Source organism: Balaenoptera musculus, chromosome 1, assembly GCF_009873245.2.
Source record: "Balaenoptera musculus isolate JJ_BM4_2016_0621 chromosome 1, mBalMus1.pri.v3, whole genome shotgun sequence".
In the NCBI taxonomy this organism is placed as follows: Eukaryota; Metazoa; Chordata; class Mammalia; order Artiodactyla; family Balaenopteridae; genus Balaenoptera; species Balaenoptera musculus.
The window spans coordinates 102,053,070-102,079,685 of NC_045785.1; the positions used below are offsets into that span (position 1 = coordinate 102,053,070).

General features: G+C 42.0%; 1 protein-coding gene across 1 annotated transcript in view; it reads right to left on the bottom strand.

The window, feature by feature from the left end:
• The window catches only part of CASQ2 (calsequestrin 2), a 64,389-nt gene that overhangs the window by 19,080 nt on the left and 18,693 nt on the right, over positions 1 to 26,616 (bottom strand). Inside the window, exons 2-7 of the mRNA XM_036829728.1 lie at positions 22,156 to 22,240; positions 18,726 to 18,826; positions 17,144 to 17,255; positions 10,334 to 10,407; positions 4,008 to 4,138; positions 2,552 to 2,597 (exon numbers count right to left, since the gene is read on the bottom strand). Of these exons, the coding sequence (XP_036685623.1) occupies positions 2,552 to 2,597; positions 4,008 to 4,138; positions 10,334 to 10,407; positions 17,144 to 17,255; positions 18,726 to 18,826; positions 22,156 to 22,240 (549 nt within the window). The remainder of the gene's footprint in view (positions 1 to 2,551; positions 2,598 to 4,007; positions 4,139 to 10,333; positions 10,408 to 17,143; positions 17,256 to 18,725; positions 18,827 to 22,155; positions 22,241 to 26,616) is intronic.

Here is a 26,616-nt window from a genome sequence, read left to right on the forward strand (position 1 = left end):
TATTTTATTTAAATATCTTGCAATGTCTAAGGACGTGGGTATTGAAGATAAAGACTTTTAAGTTCATGAGCTGGTCACTTTCCCCAACATGTGGCGTTTAAGATGCTATGGCCAAGTAGCCCATGAAGATGCTGCTTTGGATGTGGGCACATGTGGATGGGGTGGGGATAGGCAGAGGGGTTCCCCAAAGAGCCTTCTGACAGACTGATTTCTGCTCCTCCTTTTTCAGGATATGAAGATCACCCTGGATGGCCTGTCTTGCCCTCCCTCCCTAGTTGGAGACTTGGATGAGGGGCCGACTAGGTCTGGCTAGGGCTTCCGGGGAATCATGTGGGTATTCCATGATGGGGTGTTGGAAAGGAGTCAACCAGTCTGGTTGCCCTTTTCTCTACCTGGTTAACTTCAATACACAGCCCTTTCCCAACTAGAAAACAATTGAATATATAATAATGTGAGCCATCACTGTTATCTTATAGTATAGCAAAAGCTGTAACTTACTAAGTGAAAAGAAAGCAGAGAATGGGTTCCAGTGAAGCCAGGCAGTGAACTTTCTTTCTGAACATCTACCTCCAATATGGGAGAGAGAACATTTCTTCAGGGCAGTGTGGAGGATTAGGGGTGTCTGTGGTCAGGAGGAGGGCACAGGACATCTCCCGCTATGGTGTGGAGGTTTTGGGTGTATACTGCTGTGTCAGTGAGGAAAGGCCTGAGAGAAGGGTTCTACAATTTTGCAGTGTCTCCCTTCCAGGAGCCTAGAGACTTATCTCTTAAGAATGAACAAAATAAGAAGTAAAGATAAAGGCATAGCAGAACAGAACAGTAATAATCACTCTCGATTTAAAATGGTACCTTGTGTCATGAAAGACAAAAACCAACAACCTCTTCCAGATTAAAGGCAACTGAAGAAACATAACAACCAAACATAAGCCTGTGATCCAGGATTGGATCCTGGGCCAGGAAAAAACAAATGTTTTCTCTTGCTATAAAGGATATTAGTGACAACTGGTCAATTTAAACGTGGAATTGTATTAGTATTAATTTCCTGATTTTGATAAGCATACTATGATTATGTAAGAGAAAGTTCTTGTTTTCAGACAACTTCTGAAGTATATAGGAGCAAAGGGGAATTGGGTCTGCTACTTACTCTCAGACAGTTCAGGAAAAAATCTATATATCTATCAAGAGAGTGTGTGATAAAGCAAAGTGAGTAAAATGTTAACATTTGTGGAATCTGGGTAAAGAGATCATGGAATTCTTTGCACTATTTTTTATAAGTCTGAAATTGTTTTAAGTGAAAAGTGAAAATATTTTAAAAAAGAATATTATTTTCAAAGCACTGTTATACGCTTTTTGTTATTTTTAAATCTAATAATGAGACCTCCTAAAGGTTAAATTTTTGAAAGGTTTAAATGTTAGGAAAAGATGTTTCTATTGTGCTGTGTTGTTCCTCAATAGTCCACTCCTCTGGACCAGATCATTTGCCTTTGGTGTGAAATGTTTGTTCTACCTTCAGACATCCAAAGAAGTTACGTGCCAGTAAGACAGAAAGTGTCAAGTTACTCCACGGTTCTGTTCATCTGTCACTTTAGACTCTGAATTACAGAGTAAATATATGCTTCCATGTTAATCCCTTTCTGCCCCCTCCCCGCCAGAATGTTGCCTTATGGGGACATGGCCCACTCTAGGAGGTATACTGGAGAAATGAGATTTGGCTCCAGGTGGTCTAAATTTAAGTCCCAAGGTCTAATGCTTATTAGTTATGTATCTGTGAGTAATTAATTTAATCTGTGTGATTGTCAGTTTCCCCAGGAAGCTAAAATAATAATTGTTCTATATCACTTTCTAGAACTGTTGAGAGATCCAAGTAAAAGGATGCATGAAATGCTTTGAAAAATGCTCCATAGACTTTGGTTGTTACTGTTCACAGAATTTTGTATAAAGCTGGGGGGTGAGGGGGGAGTGTATCTTCAAGGCCCTCTTTCTAATGCTATTTGACCCACCTTACATCTTGTCTGTGACACAGACCTAAGGGACAGTCTGACTCAGCGTTTTCTGGTGCCTTGAGTTGATATTTACAAAAACAGCTACCATGCATTAATGGAGTACCCGCTATGTCTGGGTTCTTCACACCTTTCATCCTTACAAAAAGCCTGATTTTAGATACAGAAATTAAAGCTCAGAAAGACCACGTGACTTGATCTAGGATGCAAAGCTACTAGGTGGCAGATTGTGGGCTTGAGCTCAAGTCTGTATGTAACTCATGGTCTGAGCTCCTTCTACCATGTGACCTTGGGTCTCTGGTGGCCAGTGAATGAAAGCCAGTAGAAACTCTAGGAAATGAACTCAGAGATAGAGTAATTTTGCCTACTGGCCAGCCCAGAAGAACTGGGTTGTAACTCAGTGTGATATTGTCCACATTTCAAATTCTCCACCATCCAGCCATCCACTCCAGGCAAATAAGACTTGGTTTGAGTTTTGGAACTCAAAGGGGTATTCCTCCTGGGGAATGTACCCATCTCTACAAAGCAGAAAGAGTTTGCTACTTTCTTACCCATGTTTCAAACATATCTTCTGGGCGCAAGCGACGTAGAGTGGGTCTGAAAAAAAAAAAAAAAAAAAAAGATGAGCTTTCTTGAGTAGGGATTACCTCTGCGGACACCAAAGCCTCAGTACAGTGAAATGTAGAATGAGATGTTGGTCCATTTTCAAGAGTGTCTACATACCTGTTTTCTCCCCTAAGGAGACAGAGCAGATTGACCCTGTTGTGTCACACACAGAGCTGGGCCTAAATCTCTCAGCCTTTTCATGGGCCCATTTGATCCAAGGATTATAAAGTCTATTACAAATAATGTGTCAGAGGGCACGGAGTCAGCTCACTCCCAGGCCAAGAAGCCATTTCCCTCCTCACATACAGCTGCCACTCCTGAGAACCCAGAGCAGGCCCAGAATGAGGAGACCCAGGAGAGAAAACAGCCCAGAACTACAGTTGTTTTATCACCAGGGTCATCCATCCAAAGCCCTTTAGGGATGTTCGGAGGAACAGGTTGGATCTATCTTTTGCTCATGGTTTCATTTCTTTTTGAATGTTGACAGATACTGTTAGACATGTTGATACTTGTTCCTCCAAATGCTGCATCCCTGTAGGGACCAAGCTGACTGGGTGATGGAATCATGATGCTCCAGGTTCAATGAACCTATGTGAGCATGTGGAGGGGAGGGTGGGTGGGTGAGAGGGTGAACCACCACCATATTCCATGTTCCAGTATTGTCCCTCCCTTAAGAGCTGGGGTCAGCAAACTACAGCTGGTGGGTCAAATCCAGCCAATGGCTCCTGTTTTTATAAATAAACTTCTTTTGGGACACAGCCACACCCATTTGTTTACATATGGCCTGTGACTGCTTGTACACTATAACGGCGGAATTGAGTATTTGCAGCAGAGGCCATCTGGCCCATAGAGCCTGAAATATTTATTATCTGGCCCTTTGTAGAAAAAGCTTGCTGATCCATGCTAGAGCTGGTGGTATCAACTATTCCTCTCCCAGAAGTTCTATGCATAAAATGTTCATCCTTGACTAAGTTACTCAACTACCCTGAGCCCAATTCCTTGATCTGTAAAATTAGGATGATAATAATTACCCCATAATGTTGAAGAGTAGGTAAAATAGTTTCCAAAAGCACCTAGCATAGTACTTTAGGAGGCTGTCACTAAATCACTATCATTATCATTGTAGAATTTACTTATATCCTACTGTATGAGGTGATTTCCTCACTGCAGGGAGGTGATCTAACCTTGTTTGCAAGTGTAGACCCATATTCAGAAAATATAGTGACATCCCTGCCACTGATCAATGACCAACAAAGCCACACTACTGAGTTCAGTTCTGCTGGGTTACTAACTCCAGGTTGTTGCCCTTGGGGGTCTGAAATGGTAGGACTGAGAGGCTTTTCTCCATCTCCCAGGCCCTGGATCCCCCCTGCCCCCACCCCTGCATGCCATCTGGGACACCTTTGGTGCTCCTTCACAAACTCCACAAGCTCCTCTTCTGTGTAGGGTTTGTCAGGGATGGCAATGGGCTCATCCATAAATGGCTCATAGAAGTCAACCTCATTCATCTTCAAGGACAATTTCTTTGCAACCTGTAACAGAAGTAAGACAATAGTTTCCTTGAACACTAGTCTAGAGTAGCAATGGGTTGTCCAGCTACAAGTGTGTGTGTTCTCTACAAAAGACATGAAAGTGTATGCATGGTTTTAACTTAAACATTGAAATGATAGGAACTCATCACCTAACCCATCGGTCCACCTGGCTGGACTGATCTCCTTTTGTGATCAAAGGACAGATAGAAAAAAACTTCTCTGGCAAATAAGATCCAATTAGGGCCAGAGAGCAGTCAGAATGAAAGGTGGGAAATTTAATTCCACCATCACCATCACTCTATTGTATTTGCCAGGGGCTGGAGGAGGAAGCAAATGTCAACAGATCATGTTCAGTGTCCTGGGATGTATGGATTTCATTGAATCAGTTTTGATAGAACAGGCAATTGACAGAAACCATTTAAAGCATACAGGTACTCAGAATCAGAGGCCAACCCAGTAATCTGTCCGCGATCAGCTCATAAACCTTAATTTCTATTTTGGTTGAAGAACTGGCCCAAGGGTTGTCTCTCAGTCCTGGGCTTGTTTTATGGTTTCTCAGGCTCTGGGAACTGCCTGGTTAGTTACCTGTCAGAAGGTGACCCACCATCCTGGTTTGTCCAGAGTGGAGGGGTTTCCCAGGATTCAGACTTTCAGTGCTAACACTGGGATAGTACCCAGCAAGCTGGGATAAGTTGCTCACCCTGTACCAAATAAAAAGCATGGGGAGCCAGCCCATAGCCTGGGAGCCATCTGCGCTCTTCATTAACATGGCCACACGGTCTGGTAAGGGCAGAATGCTTGCTGTGTTCACCTACAGAGCTGCTGAACTCTCATCTCCTTTTGTGAAATGATTTGAGAGGCCTGGAATGTGCAACGCTCTGTAGAAAGCCAAAAACCATTCTTTTCTAGTTCAAAGCTGTGGTCCAAGAAAGCACAGGGATGAACAGTGGTTCCCTTGAAAGTAAAGAGGAATTGCCTAAGAGCTGACACCCTGTGGTGGTAACCAACAGTGCGGAGGCCCAGGGCAGCCATGACTAATTGGGGAGGGGGAGGAACTAGGTGTTACATAAGCTATTACACAAGGAGGTCCATTCTGAGCACACGCTGGTATCCTATGGCTTTTGTCGTCAATAGCTATTCATTCCAGGTCACTATATTCCAAAAGACATTTCTTAAGGACTTAAGGGAAAGAAATACCAACATCCTACTCAGAGCTAATGAAAACAAGCTGTGTTAAGAGCCACAGTCAAAGAGATTTAATGGTCATGTTGATTCTGTTTTAAAGGACAAGAAGGTGTGGGGTTTTTTTCTTACTTTTTTCCCTCTTCAGTGGGGTGGGGGTGAGGAGTGTGGTTGGAGGAAGGGAGGAAAGAGCAACTCTACAACCACTGTTTGGGTTTACACACAGTTCTTCACAAAGCTGGGCCCATCACAGAATGGGCTTGAAAATGACATTGGATTCTGGTTTTCTGAGTTCACTTGCTACATATTTTAGGAACCAGGAAACTCTGCTTATATGAAGTAGGAAGTGAGCAGATGAGCAAAAACTAATAATAGCAAACATATGGAGGGCTTACTATGTGCCAGGCACTGCTGCAAAGTGTTTTCAGTTGATTACTTTATGAATCCCCACTTTGACTGTATGAGGTAAGAACTATTATTATACTTATTTTACAAATGACGAACCTGAGGCACAATTTGAGTACGCAATTTGTCAAGCAGAGTGTTCTCAACTAACAATTTGCCTCCATTCCAACTTTCCTTTCATCTGAAAATTACCTTCTCCTTGACACTGTACAGAAAGGAATTTATGTCCCTTTAAGTATTGCCTTGACACTGCGCATGTCATAGTGAGAGGTTTCCTTCTTCCTCTTGTAACATGCTCTCATCAGTTCATCCCTAGCACAGTCTTCTAGAACGAAGGCTTCCTGAAGGTGAAAAGGAGCTCATCAGACCCTCCATTGAGGTAAGCAGTGGAGACGCACCTATGCACGTGAGTGTGCATGTGTATATGTGTGCGTATGTTAGGGTCTGTAGTATTAAGACCATGAATGTAAAGTTGGATTATGATGTTCATAAGTTTAAGTCTTTGGAACACTGAGCAAAATTTTCCAGAGACCTGTTCACTATATCCCCATTCACTACCATAGAATTTCCTCATTTTGAATCTCAGAGAATTCCTTTCTTCCATTCTTTTAATTGTATCTTGGATGGTAAAGACTGAAGGAGATTTGATTGATTGAGGCATTGATTCTTTCATTCCTTCAAAAAATATTTAGTGGGGTCTACTATATCCAAGGTTCTGTTCTGGGAGGAGACCTGTTTCATGGATGGTAAGAATGGATTTTGCTATTAAAAACTCAAGAGGTCCATATAATGAATTCTTTTGTACTTTAAAAAAAAATAGTTGGAATGGAGTATGCCAAAGACAAGAAGGTTACAAAGTACAATTTTTTTGACACTTGCATGTGTATGAATTTTGATAACAGATGTTTTTCTACAAGTTAGCAAGCCATTTTGGTTGTTGCAGATGAAACCAACTCAATGAATGTAGGTCTTCTCAACATCTGTCTTGCCCATCAACTTTGTTTAGAGAATCACAGCTTCTTTTGGCCCAATATGGTTCAAAAAATGATTTTGCTTCTCACTGTTCACTCTGAGAAAAGAACAGGCCAGTGGGAGATAGCATGAGATGATTAGAACTGACATTTTTCAGGCTGTGAGGTACCATAGAGTGGACACCATCCTTAGCCCTCTGACTCTTGCTCCGTTTGCTTCAGGGAGGTTAGGCCCTTGTGTGGCTTGATGTAGGATCAAGATCCATAGATCAGTGCTGGTCCCAAACCTGTGTGCCAGGTAAAATCTCTCAGGGAGCTTTTAGAAAAATGCATATTTCTGGGCCTGGTCGCAATGCTAGAAAAATCCAAATTTCCAAGATGGGACTCAAGAATCCTTGCTTTTAAAAGCTCCTTGGGGCATACCAATATGGACATTGGTTGGAAACTACTAAACTCCCAAATCTACATCAGCGGCCCTGATATCTCATCCTCTTTACAGTTCTCCAACTCATATAATACATTTAATACATAATATACATACATACATATACATAATATACATACATAAATATACATAATATATTTATTGGTTTGTTTACTTACTTTCTGTCTTCCCGTCTCTTCCTTTCCCAGACCTTCCCCACCACTCCCATATACTAAACTCTAAATTCTACAAGGATAGGAATCTGTTTTGCTCAATGTTGTGTCCCTGGCATCTGGAAGAGCGCCTGGCACATAACAGGCACTCAATAAATGCTTGCTAAGTGAGTGAATGAAACAATAAATGAAAGATCCTTCCAGTTGAATGTCTTCCCAGCTTGTAGAGATTAGAGCTCATCACCCCATCTTATGTTCCTATGTATAGATTCTTCTTCCTAGATTTCCTAATGTTTTTAGTAGCTTTACAATCTTTGCTGTCTTGAAGCAGAGACTTGCCATCTTAAGTTATTTGTGTGTCTTCTCTCGTCTTTCTCTCCTTCATCTCGACAGTGGCCAGGTCCTCTTGTCATCTCAACCTCTGCCAGTTAGTTTTTCATCTTTGGGACTGTATTAGGGCTTCCCAGGCCCTTGCCTCTCCTGACTTCAAACGTCTATAAAGCACCTCCCCTTCCCCAGGTCCCTCTGGGATTCCCTAGGATGTGTCTCACAACCAGGTCCTTCCACCCACCTCTTCTGCTTTAGCACCCCCTGCTGGACACCACTGAGGCTTGGACTGGGGGCAGCCATGCCTTCTGGACCCAACCATTTTCCCCACTCCGCAACTGATAAGTGCAAGTTCTCAAGTCCCAAATGGCATGATCCGGTCCGCTCAGTGAAACAGATCTTCCTTCTGTTCTGTATAGAGGTAGAGAGTGCATCTTTCTCTTTATAAATGTTATAAAATTCCACAAGGCTGTATGAACAAGGGCACTTATGACTCAATGTCTTACAGAGTTTCTAGTGAAGAGTCTTCTGAGTTTTTAATTATAGCCTGACCTCACCTTCTTCATGAGCCACAGATATGAAGCCATATGGTTGGGCTGGGAAGCACATCTAAAAACAGACACTACCCTGAACTCAGCATTGGACCACCCTTCTAAGAACTGAGGCTTTCTTGCTTGGCCTGACTTGCCTGCCTGACTCTCTCTTTCCTCAGATGAGTTCTTACCCAGGAGCCACCTTATTCACTCCTGGCCCATCATAACCAAATGCCAGCGATGAATTTACTTTAGGCTTCTCTGGACCTCCCCTTCTCTACTAATATCCCCTCCCAACCTCCATCCTCCTGGGCTTAGATGACTGCCTCTTCTTAACAATAGTACTGGCTAACATTTACTGAATGCTTACTATGTGCCAGGTGGCAGCTAATCATTTGACATGTAATGTTTCTTTCTCTGGAGTGCAGTAGTACAGAGCAGTTGACTCTGAAGTCAGGCTGACCTACTCACTATGTGACCCTGAGCAAATCACAAATCACTTCATCTCTTGGTGCCTTGGTTTCAGCTTCTGTAGACTGAGAATCCTAATCCCTCTTATACAGGGGTGTTGAGAGGATTAAATGAGAAAACCTATGTAAAGCTCTTAGCACAAAGCTTGACACATAAAAAGTACTTAATAAATGATAGTTATTATTCCCTTTGATGTTCTTGTTCAAGCTCTCTCCCAACTCTAATCCAAACAATTAGGGTAAACTTTCTTCAAGTTTAGATTACATTACTTAGATTATAGAGCTCTCTTCTGGATTATAGGCTTGTAGACTGGGGTCAGATCCATAGAAGTGGTTATGTCTGTATATTTAATGCAATCTCTTTTCATCATACTCCTTTCCTGCTCCAGCATCTACAGGCTTCCTCTTGTTTTTCACAGAAAACTTGAACTCCTCATAGTATCAAGGCCCATGAGAACTGTTCATCAATGCCTTACTCCTCAGTAGGAGTAACTTTTACCTTTTTTACTTTCAACTTTTACCATTTGAATTTGATCAGGACTTACTTTGTCCTAGATTTATTTGTTCTAGTAAATGTTATGATTTAGGGCTTTAGTTGGGGTAAGTATGTGTAAGTGGGTGTGGATGTAAGTTTGAATGTATGTGTACTGGGAGTGTTATATATGTGTGGGTGTGAGTGTGATTGTGTGAGGAGGTATGTGTTACACTTGTATGTTGTGTGAGTGTGTGTATTGTGTGTGGTTATATGGGTGTTGTGTATGTGTGTTCTGTGTGTGTTGTGTAGATGTGAGTATGAATGTGGGTGTGTGGGTGTGCACCCTGAATCTCAAGGGCAGATACAGAGTCTTCTACTTAATGGTGTGGTACAGAAGAAAGGGCATGAGTTTTAGGTAAAGATTGTCCTAAACTGTGATCTCAGCACTACTACTAATTCGTTGGAGAGTTTGGATACTACTTAACCTTTCTAAATCTCTTTTCTCATCTGAGAAACAGGGTATTTTACTTTTCAGAGTTGTTTTGGAGTTGTTTAAAGGCTTAGAAATAGTATAGATGCAATATATCAAATTGTGCCCAACACACAGAAAATACTCAATAAGTAGCCATTTTAGTAGTAACTGGAGCCAGAGTAGAGTACTCCAACCTTAGTAGACCCCAAATAAATTACCCATTGATTCAAGATCCCTCTATCTCTGCTGTTCTTTGGCTTAAAAAAGAACTTGCCACATCCAGAAAATATAGATCCATTGAATTATAGACAAGTACATCAATAGCTTCTCCTGAGGATGAAAGTAACTTTCTGAAGCACCAGGGCTTCACATGGTCATTGCTCCTCCCCACTCCATCCCACATCCTAACCCAGTAGAGGGGGAAGTATGCAACCCCAGGAAGGCAGAGGATGGCCCTAAACAAAAAGGAAGCAGTGACCAGTGTCTTGGCACACTCGGGGCTCACACACTTCCCATTCTTAGTGTTAAAGGTGATAAAGAGTGGTTCATCTCTCTTTATTGGATGCTTTCAGAAATACCCTTATATAGCTTCTGAATTAATCATCTTCATACTCATCTCTTATTCACTGCCATATTTACTGCCATATTTCTAACACTTCTGGAGAAAGTATTAATGGATAGAGGATGGTTAATGTGGCCAAAAGAAAAGTGGTGGGAATTTCAATCTTTAAAGCGGTTAAAGTGGGGTTTCATAGGTACTTACCCCTTTGTCGAAAGTAGCAAAAAATTTGATGTACGGCTGGAAATGTTCAGCTGCCTCTTCAAAAGCCTTGTAATCTAAGAGGAAGAAGATAAAAGGGAGAGACATTTTCAAGATACACACTTCATCAAAAATTTCTCTTTTTAAATAACACAGAGAAAGTGGGAAACCAATTAATTCTGATTGGATAGTTATTTAGTAGCCATTATTTAGATAGATAATTATTTGATAGTATTTTAAACCCCAAGGAATTTGGACTGACTGGCATTCTATCACCCCAAAGAGGAACTCTTTAACACACTTTTATGTGTTTTAGGAAATTGGTGACAGAAAGGAGAAAACAGAGGAAATGAAGAGAGGACGAGGGAGAGAAAAACCAAAAGAAATTTTTTCACTCAAACTCACTGCTAGTTACGTGTGCCCTCTAAAGAGTACTGCTGTATAAGTGAGCACTGGGTAAGAAGAAAACTCACTTAGTATGCAAAGCAACTCAATCAAAAATGACATCACAGAAGAATTTTAAACTTCTTAACAGGAGTACTTCTTTGGGTAACTCCTAGTTTTTCTTTCCCTCTTTTTGTTTTCTTTTTCCATTCTGATCTCCTGAGAGATGACTTAAAATTAACCAAGCCCAGCGACGTCCCTGGTGGTCCAGTGGTAAAGACTCCGCCTCGCAATGTAGGGGACATGGGTTCAATCCCTGGTCAGGGGACTAAGATCCCACATGACGCAGGGCAACTAAACTCACTCGCCACAACTACTGAGCTCGCACACCTCAGCTAGAGACCTCATGCCCCAAACTACAGATCCTACGCACTCTGGAACCCACACACCGCAACTACAGAGCCCATGCACCCTGGAGCCTGCGTGCCACAACTAGAGAAGAGAAAACCCGCACACCACAGCTAGAGAGAAGCCCGTGCACCACAACGAAGAGCCCAAGTGCCACAACAAAGATCCTGCATGCCGCAACTAAGATCCGATGCAGACAAAAAAAAAAAAAAAATTAACCAAGCCCTTGCTTGATTCTGGCCCCAAACTTGAATCTAAACTGGTCAAGATAAGCATGAGACCACATGAGCGTGGCCATGCTGTGCCTCACTACACCTAGACAGTTATTGTTTGTATTCCTGTCTGATATGTGAGGGTGATGGTAATGGTGGTGGTGTTGGTGGTTGTTCTGCATAAAGTCTATAATCCTGAGAGTCAATGATCCTATGATTCATTCTTAACAAGATTACCTTTCTTTCCATTTCATGGAATTTCATATCCCTTAATCATCAGAGGCATAAGCTTTAGCTAGAATCCCAGGAGCAGGCAGAATTTTCTAATATTCAATGAAAAACATTTCAAGAATCATGCTGACTCAGGGGACACCAAGACGAGTAAGACAAGGACACTGATCTCAAAGGCTCACAGCCAAGGAGGGTTATGGGCCCTTAAAGAACCACAATGCAAGTGATAGCTGCTAGAATAGAGGAAAGCATAATAAGCACAGGCGAGACAGGGGTTGAAAAATTTACAAGAACAGCTGTACAAACTGATACACGTTTACACAAACTCATTCCTCATAAAAGTAGTTGGGTCGTCAGAAAATATATCATAAAACCTGAGAGTTGGGATAGAGGATTAGGTGGAGGGGAAGAAGGTGGATGAGAGATTTGGAGAATGAACAGAGAGAAAGTGGGAGAGTATAGAAAGTGGAGTGGTTATAGCCGTACCTAAGTTATTTACGTCTCTCTAAGACAGCAGTGGGCTCCATCAGAATCCTCTGTCCCCTCTTCCCAGACCCCCTGTTCCAGGTGAACCTCTCCCCACCTCTATGAACCCCTATCCTCATAGAAAGAATGGCCCTGATCTGTGTCCAGAGATCTGTGTCTCTCTTCTTCACTTGAGGAGCCAATCTACATCCCTTTTAAGATGAAGAAGGGTAGAGAAAGGTTATTTGCCAAGTTGGTGCTTCAAACTGTGGTTGAGCCTTTAGCCTTGCCCAAACAACAGCTGTCTTCCAGGAAACTCGGTCTAGTCTTCTGCTCTATTTGATCTCATGTGATTCCCTAGATATTTCCTGCCCTCGCTTACTGTTTTTTGTTTGTTTGTTAGTTTGTTTTTTGTTTTTGTTTTGTTTTGATTAATTTTTATTGGAGTATAGTTGCTTTACAATGTTGTGTTAGTTTCTGCTGTACAGCGAAGTGAATCAGCTATACATATACATATATCCCCTCTTTTTTGAATTTCCTTCCCGTTTAGGTCACTACAGAACACTGAATAGAGTGCCCTGTGCCATACAGTAGGTTCTCGTCAGTTATCTATTTTATACATAGTAGTGTATATATGTCAGTCTCAATCTCCCAATTCATCCCACCACCCCACTTCCCTCCTGGTATCCATACGTCTGTTCTCTACATCTGTGTCTCTATTTCTGATTTGCAAATAAGTTCATCTGTATCATTTTTCTAGATTCCACATATAAGTGATATTATACGATACTTCCTCTTTCCCCTCTGGAATGGGCTCCTGAATATCCAGCCTTCAACCTCCAGCTTATTGCAGACGTGTCTTAGCATTTTCTCACCTTTCTTGCCCATCCCTCCGGGTTTTCCATACTGGGTATTGACCCTTTAGCTCCACATTTCTCCCAGTTTGGCATTCTTAACCATCAGCTGAGTTCCCCTAGGAAGTTCTTGTCACGCTTGCTCAACGCTAGCATCCATAGCTACATGCTCAAGCTGGAGATGGACTTTCACGCCCAACCTCCCTGGAAGATGTAGCCTCCCAGTTCTTCCAGGTCCTTTCTAATCTGGTACCAAATCTCTTAGGCATCCTTTTCTGCTAAGACTATTCCAGTCTACTTATGTTTTAAATCCTTCCAGTTTCTCCACTGTCTCTCCATTGTTCTTGCTCTATAGAAAAGCTTGGGACCATTTGCAAAGCCAATGCCTTCTGTGCCATTAAACTTTCTTGACCAATCACCCTCAAACTACAGCAGAAATATAGGACTCTCAACAACTGCTTCCCTGGGTGCCTTATCCACTCCTAGCTTCCCCACTCACTGACCTTGGCCTCTTTTGAAAGGCAAGAAGAAATAGACAGAGAGACGGGGATACCTAGTAGAACATCCTGATGCTTTCAGCCAGTGTGTGATGGCCACAGGTACGTTACAAGGAGCTTGATAGACATAAATTTTTTTGGTGATAAATCTTTCTAGATGTTTTCTACAGCCATTCAGATTTTACGGTAGTTAATATTATATTAATATTAATAATAAATTAAAAATTAATAATAAAATTAATAAAAACAATGGCTCCCTCTATAAATGTTCTGTTTCAATAACAATTATTTTGTGCCTAAAACTAGCAAGCATCACAGCGAGAGAGAGGCTGTCTTCCCCACTGGATCTTCTCGGTGTGATTGTTACTTTAGTCCAAGCTTGTTTATCATCAGTGAAGTTTTTAGGTTTGTGAGACTCTAAAATATTTAGTTTTTTTCTTTTGATTTAATTTACTGTAATGTTCATATTTTTCTACTAACACCAATGGAATGCATGATTGCTATCTGTTTATTAGGTTAGTAATCATCGTAATCAGTATTATCAACAAAATCTGGTATTAGGTATTCCTAACGAGCACAAAACTGATTTTCTTAATTTTCTGAATTATTCAATTTATCCCTTCCTTCCTACCATCCTTTCTTCCTACCTTCCTTCTTTCTTTTTTCTAATGCCTGTAAATATTAACAATTAGCCAATCTAATTCTAGATGGAGTTTTCATAATGTATTATTGTTTGTCTTTGTAAATTAAAAAATATTTCTTTCAAAAATAATAATTGGACATAATATAATTAATTGACTCATTAAAGAGGACTGTAGGCCTTTGGCTTCAGAACTGATGGTGAGGCTGTAATGACAAGAAGGTGTAAAGACTGTGTTGTCAAGTTCATTCTGAAAATCTTGAGATTCAAGCAGTATTTATTCACAGAAATTCTTTGTTATATAAACTTTACCTATTGGTCTGAATTCCACATATAAGATTGTTACTAAAAAAGTGACCCCGATAACATCCAAATCTTGATAGCCCCTTCTCTTCTTAGCTCTAGGTGAAGAAATGGGTTCAGAAGACCTGTCTCTGCTGTTTCACACTAAAGCAGTCTAACTGTCCCAGGGGAATTTTACTAAGAGTTTATGAGCTAAGAGGTGAATTGAAAAAACTGAATTATGTTAAAAACTCTTCGAAGGATAAATTATTGGCTTCAAAACACGCCGGACCTTGCTGAGAGCCTGAATGAAGTTAACTGAAAATTGCAAGGACCGTGTGAAATACACAGTGTACTGACGAAGTTTATCAATTTAAAAGCAAAAATTTAACCTTAAAAAGGAGGTTAAAATGGCTCACTAGTAATTTTATTATTTAAATCTTAAGAAAAATGTGTAAGACCAGTAGAGCGATAATTGCATATTCCTAAGGAAATGCTTCATTATTATTTTGAAATATATAATATGAAAGAGCTCAGTTGGATTTGAAATCTATTCAAATGATCATAAGAAATATTAACACTACATTTGTCATTGAAAAGGAAAGTAATAGCTGTTAAATGGAAAGAATGCTCACATTCCTGAAGGACAATTTAGAGAATAGGTTATCTAAATTCTGTTCAATGGCAAGAAAAGATGGTTCATCAATCAAAGAAAAAGCAGTGAATGTTGTCCTGTCATTTGCCACCATCCACGTGTGCCAGCAAAGTCTCTGGTCAAGGGGACTATCCAGAATTCGAAGAGATCATTTAAAACCTTGATCAGGAACTGTATGTTGCTATTTCAAGCATAAAACCTAATATCAAAAACTATATTCTTAGAAACAAGCACAAGATTTTCATTCAAAATCTAAAAATATTTTACTTGGTAGTTTTATACAATGTAATATTAGACATCTTTCCTATTATTTTGTATATTATTATATTAAGAAGGTAAATTTTTTTTTTTTGCTAAGCCCAAGTAAATCTCTTCCAGTTTACCACTATGTGCCTTACAAACATGGTCACATTTCATGTGTGTCATGACCCGACAAAGCTGTGAAGTCTTGAAAGTGCAGCCCAGTGGTTCAGTGTATGAGCATTAAAGTCAGATGTCTGGGGTGTAAATCTTGGCTCCACCGTTTATTTGCTAGCTGTGTGATACTGGGTGAGTTCACTCAACCTTTCTGTTCCTTCATTTCCTCATCATTAAAATGCTGATAATAATGGTAACTGCCTAACAGGCTAGTTGTGAGAATGAAACTAAGGCATCTACAGAAAGCTCCTTGCATGGGCCCTGGCATAGGATATATGTTAGTTAAATGGAGCTATTATTGTTATTCATTTAGGGTGCGGGAAGGTAGAAACTGGAAGATGCGTTTTGTTTTGTTTTGTTTTTTGCCACGCCGCGCGGCCTGTGGGATCTTAGTTCCCCCACCAGGGATCGAGTCCTGGCCCTCGGCAGTGAGAGCGCAGATTTCTAATCACTGAACCACCAGGGAATTCCCTGGAAGATGTACTTCTTATCCCAATCTTGGCCTCGTCTCCCTCCCTATATGCTATCCTGAGCTTAATGGAGGAAGAGAGAGAAACAGAAGGATGGAAATGGATAGACACAATTGAGGGGGTCAGGGAAGGCAGAAAAGGATTAAGGGACATAGAAGGAAGTGAAATGAAGGGGAGAAAGTGGAAGGGGTCAGGAGAAGCACCCCGGAGGAGTCAGCATCTATATAGGAATGTGAAAATTGAAATAAAGTCACCTAAAGAACTTGGTTGAAACTCCCTGGCTAGGCTCCTTCCCGCAAACACACCCTTAAGGAGGGTGAATAGAGGCTTTTATGTAGCAAATGAGAAGACAGTTGGGTCATGGGAGAGAGAAAATAGGTGGATTGTTGATGAGATGACTAAGGATGCCAGTTGGCTGATGGGGTACAGAAACGGCTTTACAAATAATTTCAAAATATTTTGGAGTTTCCAGAAATAGTTACGAGCGGCCCTTATTTGCACCTCCCACACGTACGAATGCTACCAGATTCTCTTTCATAGTTATGCCCGCTCCTTCTAACACTGTCCCTCTCTCCAAGGCTCAGACACCAGAAAAAGCCTTAACTCATATAGGGCCCTTGTGATGAAAGCAGTTTAAAAAAATATCCTCAAGTAGTTGGCCTTCCTGGTTCCTTCTCTTCCTGACTCCCACTCGCTATGCCGATCACCCCTGTGTGGGCTGTGGTGGTGTCTGATATGTTCCTCTGCCCACCCCAAAGCTGGCCACAAAGCTTGCAAAGGGAGTGTACCAAAGGGCGTGGCTGTGCCGTTGCAGGCAGCCTTGGTGGTCAGGGGGGTTGGCCAGCAGTCTTCCACATTGTGCTGTAGCTCCCAAGCCCATCCCTACCCAGATTTTCCTCTAACGCTGTCCAAGTAACTGAGAAGCTCTCCAACTGCTGACCACAGGAGCTGCCGATATCAGAGAGACAGCCCACTCTCTGCCCCATCTGGGGAGAGAATCCCACGGGTTGGTGGGCAGGTGGAAAAGGTGGAGGAAGGGCTTTTCTCTCTTCTGTCAAATACTCGGCCCCCTTCAAGGTCAGCGAACAAGGCCCAACCTTAATGTTCTTTCAGCTCCCCTGCCTGTTTTGCATAATTTCTGCTCATTTGTCCCATTCCATAGGGTGCAAGGAAGATTCTCCCTCTATTCTACCCAGCACATGATGTGCTAATGGCTCATCTTCTTTCTGGATAATCTAACACACCTTGTTGGGAAAAGAGCCTTTAGAGTGACAGGCTGGGGCTGACAGACAACTTACATTCTGAGTCCTCACTCTTGAAAAAGCCAATGAGTTTGATATGGTCCTCAATGCGCTCAAAGGCTTGGACTTCCAGTTTGCTGTTGATGATCTCCACTGGGTCTTCAATGAGCTGGAATGCCACACACACGACACAAAAGACGTTCAAATAAGAGAAATTTTCCCTCCCCAGAGGGGAAATCAGGAACACGTACAGCGTGCTTGGGGGGGAAGTTGTGGACTAGGTCCTGGTGCCTCAACGTCCATCCCACCTTCCCCTGTGAGCACAGTTCTTTCCTTAGAGGAACTGACCTTACCTCAAGGGGTAGGCTGATCGGTCTGGGGGCAACTCCATTTCTCTTGCCGGTTATTGATTCAGGAATGGCATGTGACCCAATTCTGGCCAATGAATCTCCAGGGTAGATAAGCCTGAAGGCCTGGGGAAAGTTCTACTTTCTTTTTAAGAGAGCAATGGTAGGCCAGATTTTCCCCCCTCTCAGTGGATATGAATGAGGAAATGTGATATATCAGCTCCTGCTTCTGGCTATCTTATAACCAGCTTGAGAACAGTCAGCCTGAGGACAAAGCCAACACACCGAAAAGAGCATTATCTGTGATTTACAGAGAAAAATGGAGCTACAGCCCTGATTGATCAAGCCTAAAATCTGCCCTCGCCCTGGTCTTCCATTTGTGTGGGTCAATGACGCTGCTTATTCTTTAAGGTACTTGCATCTAAAAGCCCCCTCCTGGTTGATAGAGCCAGAGCAGGGCCATTGGGCCCACAGTTGTTCTGTTGCCTCCCTCAGCTTTTTTGAGGGCTTATAGGTATGGGTTAACCAGAGGGCCAAGCAGAGCCTACGTGCACTTTTTTGTAGGAAGTAACCTTCAACTTACTTCCGACCCTGTCTCTGGGTTTCTGAGGCAGTGGGGAAAAGGCAATAGGCCGCTGTATTCTAGCTGGTAGATAAGGAATCACCAGTATGGATGTTCTTTATCTGCACAGGCACCTGTGTTCAAAAGAACTTGACTTCACAGCTGTTACTGAAAGTGTGAGTTTATCTATGGAAAAATATTTTTATAATGTTTGTTCCTCTGTTTGCCTGAGCACGTGGACCCCAGGGTGTTGGACCTCCACGGCTGAGAGGGAGTGTGATATTGGGTGGCTCACTAGCCCTGCCTCTTTTTATCCTGCCTGAGGGGTCACTCAGCAGACAGTTACTCCTCTCCCTACCCCGTCTTCCAGGGACTACCCAACTCTCTCTCCTACACTTTTCTTCAGAAGCCCTGGAACAAAGCCAAGGGGATCCTGGGGATGTTTGTGTATAATTGCTAAGAGAATTAACATCTTACTACTACACAGTCCCGATTTGTGACCCTCTGGTCACTAATAAAACAGTTTCTGAGGTGATTGAAGGGCCAGCTTCCCAGTTAGACGTAGATATTGCCGTGATACAGGCACGCTTTAGTTTTTCGTGAAGCTTGAGATGTCTTTCTTAGACCAGGTCAGATTATCCACCTTCTCTGTTCTTAATTTGGGGTTTTACTTCCCCCTGTATTTGAACCCAAACAGCGCCATGCAGGGCCACTGTGCATAAATGCTTACGTCCAAGAGAAACTCCACCAAGACATCAGCTGCAAACTCGCCATCAAACTCAATTGTGCGATCACCCTTAAGAACATACAGACTTCCTTCTTCATCAAAACCTAAGAAAAACAAAGAGTTCCCCAAGTAAAGTCATTCTGATGTAGGAAGAGCCATCCTATTGGCCACGGTCTGGCTCAGGGTCCCTGGGTGACATGGGGTCAGGCTCAGTGGAACTATCATGAACCCTAGGATCAGTACCCTTGCAGTCACACCTCTGAAGGGCTCCCAGGGTGGAAACTCGAAATGAAATAGTCAAGAACCGAAAATCTAATCTTCACTCCACCACTGCTTTAATTTTCCGAAAGTATTGCTGACCCCATTCTCCTTATCAAAAAGTTTTCATGCCCACTGCCTACCTGGCTTTTTAGCCTGGCATTCAAGCCTTTCCACAACCTAGTGCCAGCCCTAGCCTTTACATCCTCCCTTGGGTGGACCCGTGCTCCCTTGAGAACTGCACTCCTCATCCCTGTGCAACTCCCTTGGGTTTTTGCCCAAGAGCTGCTGTGAAAGGGGACATGAAGGAAAAATCACAGCGCATGATTCTCTGCACAGATGTTCTCCTTGGGCCTAGAGTGACCTTCACCACCACCACCCCTTGCCCATCTCGGTCAAATCCTTTGGGTCTCAGCTTACGACCCATTTTTCCAGAGAAGGCCGCTCCAATCTCCCTTGCCATTATGGATCTGCTCTCAGCCCCATTTAGAGGTATTCACTATAACAGCGAGCCCTCTATAAGGGTAGAGCTGCTGTCCTCTTGGGATCCCAGCGCCTTGAATGGAGTCTGGACACACTGGGCTCCCCATAAATGTTTGCAGCCAGAATGAACAGCTTGCTTTTCTATTGTAGCTGAATTCTGCACATCTTTTCCCAGTCTGCTGATAATGCTGCAAGGGCAGGTTCTGCATCTTCTTTCCTACCCTCCATCACTCTCAGCATACTGCTGTGTACTTTCACAAATGCTTGCTGGAGAACTGCATTTCCCCCCCCCCCCAGGAACGCTAAATAGCTGAGGCTGGCCTTAAGTCCAACTGCATGGCATGCTTAATTCCTTAGATATTGTTTTCAAACTCTTGGATTAGCTGAAGGATGCCTTCTCCAGATGAACTCTTCTGCAGAACCTCTAGGAAAGGGAGGCTGGCCCACTGCCCACCGTGTCCCAGGGCACTTCTGAAGAACCCTTGGCACACCATGGAGCACCGTTTGTAAATCTAAAGGAGCAATGGGCCAGGTATCCCTGAAGCAGGCAGTGACTGGTCACAAAGGGTGCCATGGGGAACCTCAGCCAGCGTCCTGCTGTTAGATTTTTCTCTGAGTGAAACCAGTTAGGAGGTTGTTGCCCCAGTCCCGAGACCAAACTCAGGCACATGGAATTGGGGATGGAGATCAAGGCGCAGGTTCACAAAAACAACTGTTCTGTAAACTCCGAGGATCAAATAGTCAGAAAGAACCCGCACCATTTCATTTAGAGGTTCATTTAGACATTTAAAGGTTCATTTAGACATTTATACCCCCATCACATTCTCCATGGGGAGGATATCCACCAGTCCCTTCTTATGAATATTTACCCAGCTTGTCCTCCCTAAATTTTTAGATTTCTGGAACACCAGCGTTTTCCTCTAACTAAATTTACTGGAAATTCTCCCAAATTCAACTTCTCATTAAAACAGTGGGAAGGGAGAAGACTAGGGTATCAAGAGGCGCTGGACAGAACTCATCAACTTGCTTTTGACTAGGGAAAGAGTTGAACATGCTTTGCTCCCCTGCTCAAGGGAAAAAAAACTTCTTAATTTGTCTCCAGGGAAAGAGATACCCCAGGCATTCTTAATAATTCATTATCATTTTATAGTCATGAGCTCTTCCTTGTAGCTAACCTAAATATTGTCTCTTACAATTTAAATCTTTCTTTAAAAAAGCTGTTCTTGAAAATAAAATAGAAAACAGTTGTTTGAAATTCTCTAAGATAATGCACTTTCGTGTGCCTGAAGGTATTTACTGAACCACCACTAATCTTTTTTATCCTGTGCTTACTACTCCAAATCCAATTAACCTTTCTTCAAAGGTCCTGTTTTATAACCTCCTGCTCTCTTTTAATAGCCATCCTTCACTGGTCATGCAGAAAAAGTGAAATGGGCAATATATGTCTGGGGGTGTTTGCAACCCAGCGGAGTAACCTATATTCTCTCTCCTTGGGATTAGAGATGTAAGAATCTTAAAGCACACTCGCACTTAACCATGACATATTGACACAAGAGATTACAACTTGCACTGTGCAGTCGCTTGCTTAACCATACCTCATCTAAATCCTCCCTTTCATCCTTGGTGACAATGCCCAGCTGGGCTTTGGACTTAAATTTAGAAACCACTGGGCCCTAGAGTCACTACTATTAATGACATTCTTTGTTGGCTGCTTCAGCCAAGAGGTCAGGAAATAATAGGTGATGGAAAAAGAGATTTGATCTCCCTCAAAGAGATCACCATGTCAGTGAGACAGAGAGGTTAGCCTTTTTTTTTTTTTTTTAATTGACGTATATTTGACTTACAATGTTGTGTTAGTTTCATATGTACAGCAAAGTGATTGAGTTATACATACATATATATTTGTTTTTTTTAGATTCTTTTCGCATATAGGTTATTACAGAATATTCAGTATAGTTCCCTGTGCTATACAGTAGGTCCTTGCTGTTTATCTATTTTATGTATAGTAGTGTGTATATGTTACTTCCAAATTCCTAATTTATACTTCCCACCCGCCATCGAGAAGCTAGCCTTTTAACATGCTCTGGAAATAAAGGTTTGAATATTTAGTGTCCATTTCTCCAGGAAGAAACCCTCTTCCTTGTACTGATACAAAGATATATTAGATGACTAATGTGAAATTATTTTTTTTTTAATTATTATTATTATTATTATTTTATTTATTTATTTACTTATGGCTGTGTTGGGTCTTCGTTTCTGTGTGAGGGCTTTCTCCAGTTGCAGCGAGCAGGGGCCACTCTTCATCGCGGTGCGCGGGCATCTCACTATAGCGGCCTCTCTTGTTGCGGAGCACAGGCTCCAGACGCGCAGGCTCAGTAGTTGTGGCTCACGGGCCTAGTTGCTCCGTGGCATGTGGGATCTTCCCAGACCAGGGCTCGAACCCGTGTCCCCTGCACTGGCAGGCAGACTCCCAACCACTGCGCCACCAGGGAAGCCCAATGTGAAATTATTTAATTCAGGCCTGTATTTACTTTTGTGAGACTCTTCCCCAAGCCAAGACTAAGGTATGCAGGATCATTTTAAATTTATTTAAAAATAGTCTAGTTATCATGCAAGAAAAAATGACTGTATTTTTTTTTTTGCAAGACACATTTGTTTCTTCATGATATATCTCAAAGAAAATCCCACTTACCCAGTTTCTTGGCAAGCTTGGCTTCTTTCTTGGCATCCACCATCACAAAGCCTATATCTTTATGTTCCAGGACTTGGGCCACAAGCTGAAGGGAGAGACAAGTAGGAGAGTAAGTGAATCAAGATCAGAAAGACTGTAGAAAATACCACGGGATACTATTTTGATATGTTGACAAGAGGATTTTCCTCCATACTTCCTGTTACTCTGTGACCAGTTCAAGCAGCAACGTAGGGATTCTATGCTTATGCCCTCAGGGGAAGGATGATTCAGTAGAATTCTGAGAACGAAAGAGAGAAAAGTGTGAGGACCTGATCTAAGATATAAGATTTGGAAGACCTTGTTGCACACCCTTCTCTGCCCTCAGGGTAGATAAAATTTGAATTGGGAGAGAGCAGGATCAGAAAGGAAGCAAAGAGTTACTAGATACCCACAGATACCTAACATGGGGCCTGGAGCCCATCGCAGCTACCAAATGAACCTTGGGTTCGGTGGGGTCACAAGAGACGCCAGATAGGCTGAGGGACCTTAGGACAAAGGAGACCTGTGACCCCAGTACCCAAGATAATCCTCAAGTCCCTCCACCCCGTGGGCTTGAGGAGTAAGAATGCCCATTGAGTGTATCTGGTAAAAAGACCTGAGGCAGCCTCTGAAGTTTTCCTGCTTCCAGTTGAGAGGAAGAACTATCAGAGTACCTGGGTGGAAGTATAGCCCCGAAGGTGAAGAGGATGCAGCAGTGTCAGGTGGACAGATGGCTGTCAGCTACTCTGGGTGGACACCAGCCTAGATGATGACACCAAGCACGAGACTGGCATCGTGTTAAGCTCCCTGAAACTTAGATATAAGGAAGTAGGGAGACCCTCAGTTGCCTGAGATCTAATTCCTGCCATCTGGCTGAATGGAAGCTTAAAATAGAATAGACTGGAGAAGCTACCAAAAAGATCATGTAATACTAATACTACATTTCTTTATTTACAATTTACAAAAAATAATTGTAGATTAACATGCAGTTGTAAGAAATAATACGGAGAGATCCCTCGTACATTTTACCCAGTTTGCCCCAAAGTAACATCTTGGAAAACTATAATACAATATCGAAACTGGATATTGGCATTTATTTAGTAAAGATACAGAACATTTCCATAACCAAGAGGATCCCTCATGTTGTCCTTTTATAGTCACATCCACTTGCTTCCCCCTTCATCCCTTCCCTAACCCTTGGCAACCACACCTTCATCTCTTCCCTCACCTTTGGCAACCACTAATCTGTTCCCCATTTCTTTTCATTTCAAGAATGTTATATAAGTTGAATCATATAATATGTAACCTTTTGGGTTTGTCTTTTTTTACTCATCATATTTCTCTGGAGATTCATCCAGATTCTTGTGTATATTAATAAATCATTCTTTTGTATTACTGAGCAGTATTTCCGTGGTACGGAGGTACCACAGTTTCTTCAATTATTCACCCATTGGAGGACATCTGGGCTGTTTCAAGTTTTTGGTTATTATGAATAAAGCTGCTATAGGGCCTTCCCTGGTGGTGCAGTGGTTGAGAATCTACCTGCCAATGCAGGGGACAAGGGTTCGAGCCCTGGTCTGGGAACGGTCCCACATACCGCGGAGCAACTAGGCCCGTGAGCCACAACCACTGAGCCTGCGCGTCTGGAGGCTATGCTCCGCAACAAGAGAGGCCGCGATAGTGAGAGGCCCGTGCACCGCGATGAAGAGTGGCCCCTGAAGAGTGGCCCCTGCTCGCCGTAACTAGAGAAAGCCCTTGCACAGAAACGAAGACCCAACACAGCCAAAAAAATAAATAAAAATAAATAAATTTTTAAAAAAAAAAAAAAAAAAAAAAAAAAAAAAAAAAAAAGCTGCTATAAACATTCATGTACAGGTTTTTGTGCGAAGGTTAGTATTAATTTCTTTACGATAAATACTCAGGAGTGAAATTGCTGGGTTGTATCATAATTGCATAGTTTTTAAAGAAAGTGCTGATTGTTTTCCTGAGTGGCTGTACCACTTTACATTCCCAACAGCAATGTAGTGATGAGAGATCCAGTTTTTCTGCATCCTTACCAACATTTGGTGTTGTCACTAATTTTTATTTTAGCCGTTCTAATAGATGTGTGGTGATCTCTCATTACAGTTTTAATGCATTTCCCTAATGGCTAATGATGATGAACTTATTTGCCATCAGTATGCTCTCTTCCATGAAATACCTGTTCACGTCTCTTGTCTATTTTCCAAATAGATTATTTTTTGATAGTTGAGTTTTGAGAGCTCTTTAAATATTAGTCCTTTGTTGGATATGTGGTTTACAAATATTTTCTCCGACTCTAGCTTATCTTTTCATCCTCCTAATAGGGTCTTTCACAGAACAAAAGGTTTTAATTTTGATGAAGTCATATTTATCAGTTTTTCCATTTATGGATTGTGCTTTTGGTGTTAAGTCTAAGAACTCTTTTTTTCTTTTAATTATTAGCACCTTTTTAAATTATTATTTATTTATTTATTTATTTATTTGGCTGTGTTGGGTCTTCGTTTCTGTGCGAGGGCTTTCTCTAGTTGTGACAAGCGGGGGCCCCTCTTCATCGCGGTGCGCGGGCCTCTCACTATCGCGGCCTCTCTTGTTGCGGAGCACAGGCTCCAGACGGGCAGGCTCAGTAGTTGTGGCTCACGGGCCCAGTTGCTCCGCAGCATGTGGGATCCTCCCAGACCAGGGCCCGAACCCATGTCCCCTGCGTTAGCAGGCAGATTCTCAACCACTGTGCCACCAGGGAAGCCCAGGTCTAAGAACTCTTTGCCTAATCCCGTATCCTGAAATTTTTTTCCTAAAAGTTTTAGAGTTGTTTTTTTGTTTGTTTTTTTGTTTTGTTTTGTTTCCCGTGGCTTTCAGGATCTTAGTTCCCTGACCAGGGATTGAACCTGGGCCACGGCAGTGAAAGTGCCGAGTCCTAACCACTAGCCTGCCAGGGAACTCCCTAAAAGTTTTAGAGTTTTAATTTTACATTTAAGTCCATGATCTACTTTGAGGGCTGTGTGTGGTGTGCTTTTAACCAATGGATGTCCAACTGTTCCAGCACCATTTGTTGAAAGGGCCATCTCCTGCTGTAACTTCTCTGAGGGTTTTCTTTGCCTCTTCATTCTTCCCTCCTTGACCTTCTCATATGCTCCCTGTCCTCTTTCTTCAGGCGGTTTTCTCTTCTTTCTTAGGTTTTGGCTGAGACTAGGAAAGGCTTAGGATGAAAGAAATCATCAGTGTTTATATTATGACTCATCCTGAGCGTCCCTGTAATGCTTAAACAGGTCTGTCTTTCTGCAAAGTCACTTGGCTTTAGTCTATTGCATTCAATTTATTAGACAAGGTTATTATTTTCTTTTTTTTAGTATAGGCAAATTTTATTTCTATGGTAGAAGCATTTATTTCAGTTATAGAAAAATAACACTATTTCAAAGTCAAGGTAACTAAGAAGAAGTATATTTTTTCCTTACATACCCATACTCAAATGTCACATATGGTTTCAAGACATTCTTAAATTAACAAGGACCAAATGCAGAATCAAGGTAGTACCTGTCAATAGAAGAGGTATACTAAGGCTACATATCAGCCCTGGAAATGGGAAAATACAAAGTGATCTCGTGCAGTGATTCTCAACTTTAGTGTGCATTAGAATCACCTGGATTGTGGAAGAAGTACCTTCAGGGGATTGAAGGCAAATCACCAGATTAAAGCAAGCCCTTGGTCTCAGAATAAATACCAAAGGGACTAAAGATACATACTTTAGACAAGGTTATTTTTGAATGAGTTTTCTGGTTTTCAGTGTAAGCCACTCTGTCCTATTTAGTGCTATCAAAACATTAACTTAAATGTTCCCTTTCTATCATTAAAAATTAATGATGATGAGACCTGATGGCTTTGTGATATTAGTAAGTTTCCCAGCTCCTAAAGCATGAGCCTCTAACAGTGGTTCTTAAACTTCTGTGTGCATAAGAATCCCCTGGAGCACTGGTTAAAATGGGGTTTCCTGGGCTTCAGCACCAGAAAGTAGAGAATAGAGCTAGGGTGGAGCTCAAGTATCTACATTTTCACAAACCACACTACCAAGCCCTATGATTCTGACGCAGCAGATCCTGTACCACACTCTGGACAACACTGCTATAAATGCTTGTCAGTTCATCCAAAAGTGCTGTGACATAATATTTTCCAACTGTGACCCGTGGGCCATGCTTAGCCCTGTTGGCCACTTCATCTTAAGCGTAGGAGAGAAATATTAATAATAGTAAGAATATTAGAGATTAACTCTGAGAATTAAACAGAGAATTTAACTCTGACCTCTCCTAGACACACATCACCACATTTTATTGGTTTCTTAGGTAGATGCCAATGTGTGCCTTTCCTAGGCACACATTGTAAAGCATGCCCTTCTCATTATCTTATTGATATTTATATGTGACATTTGAA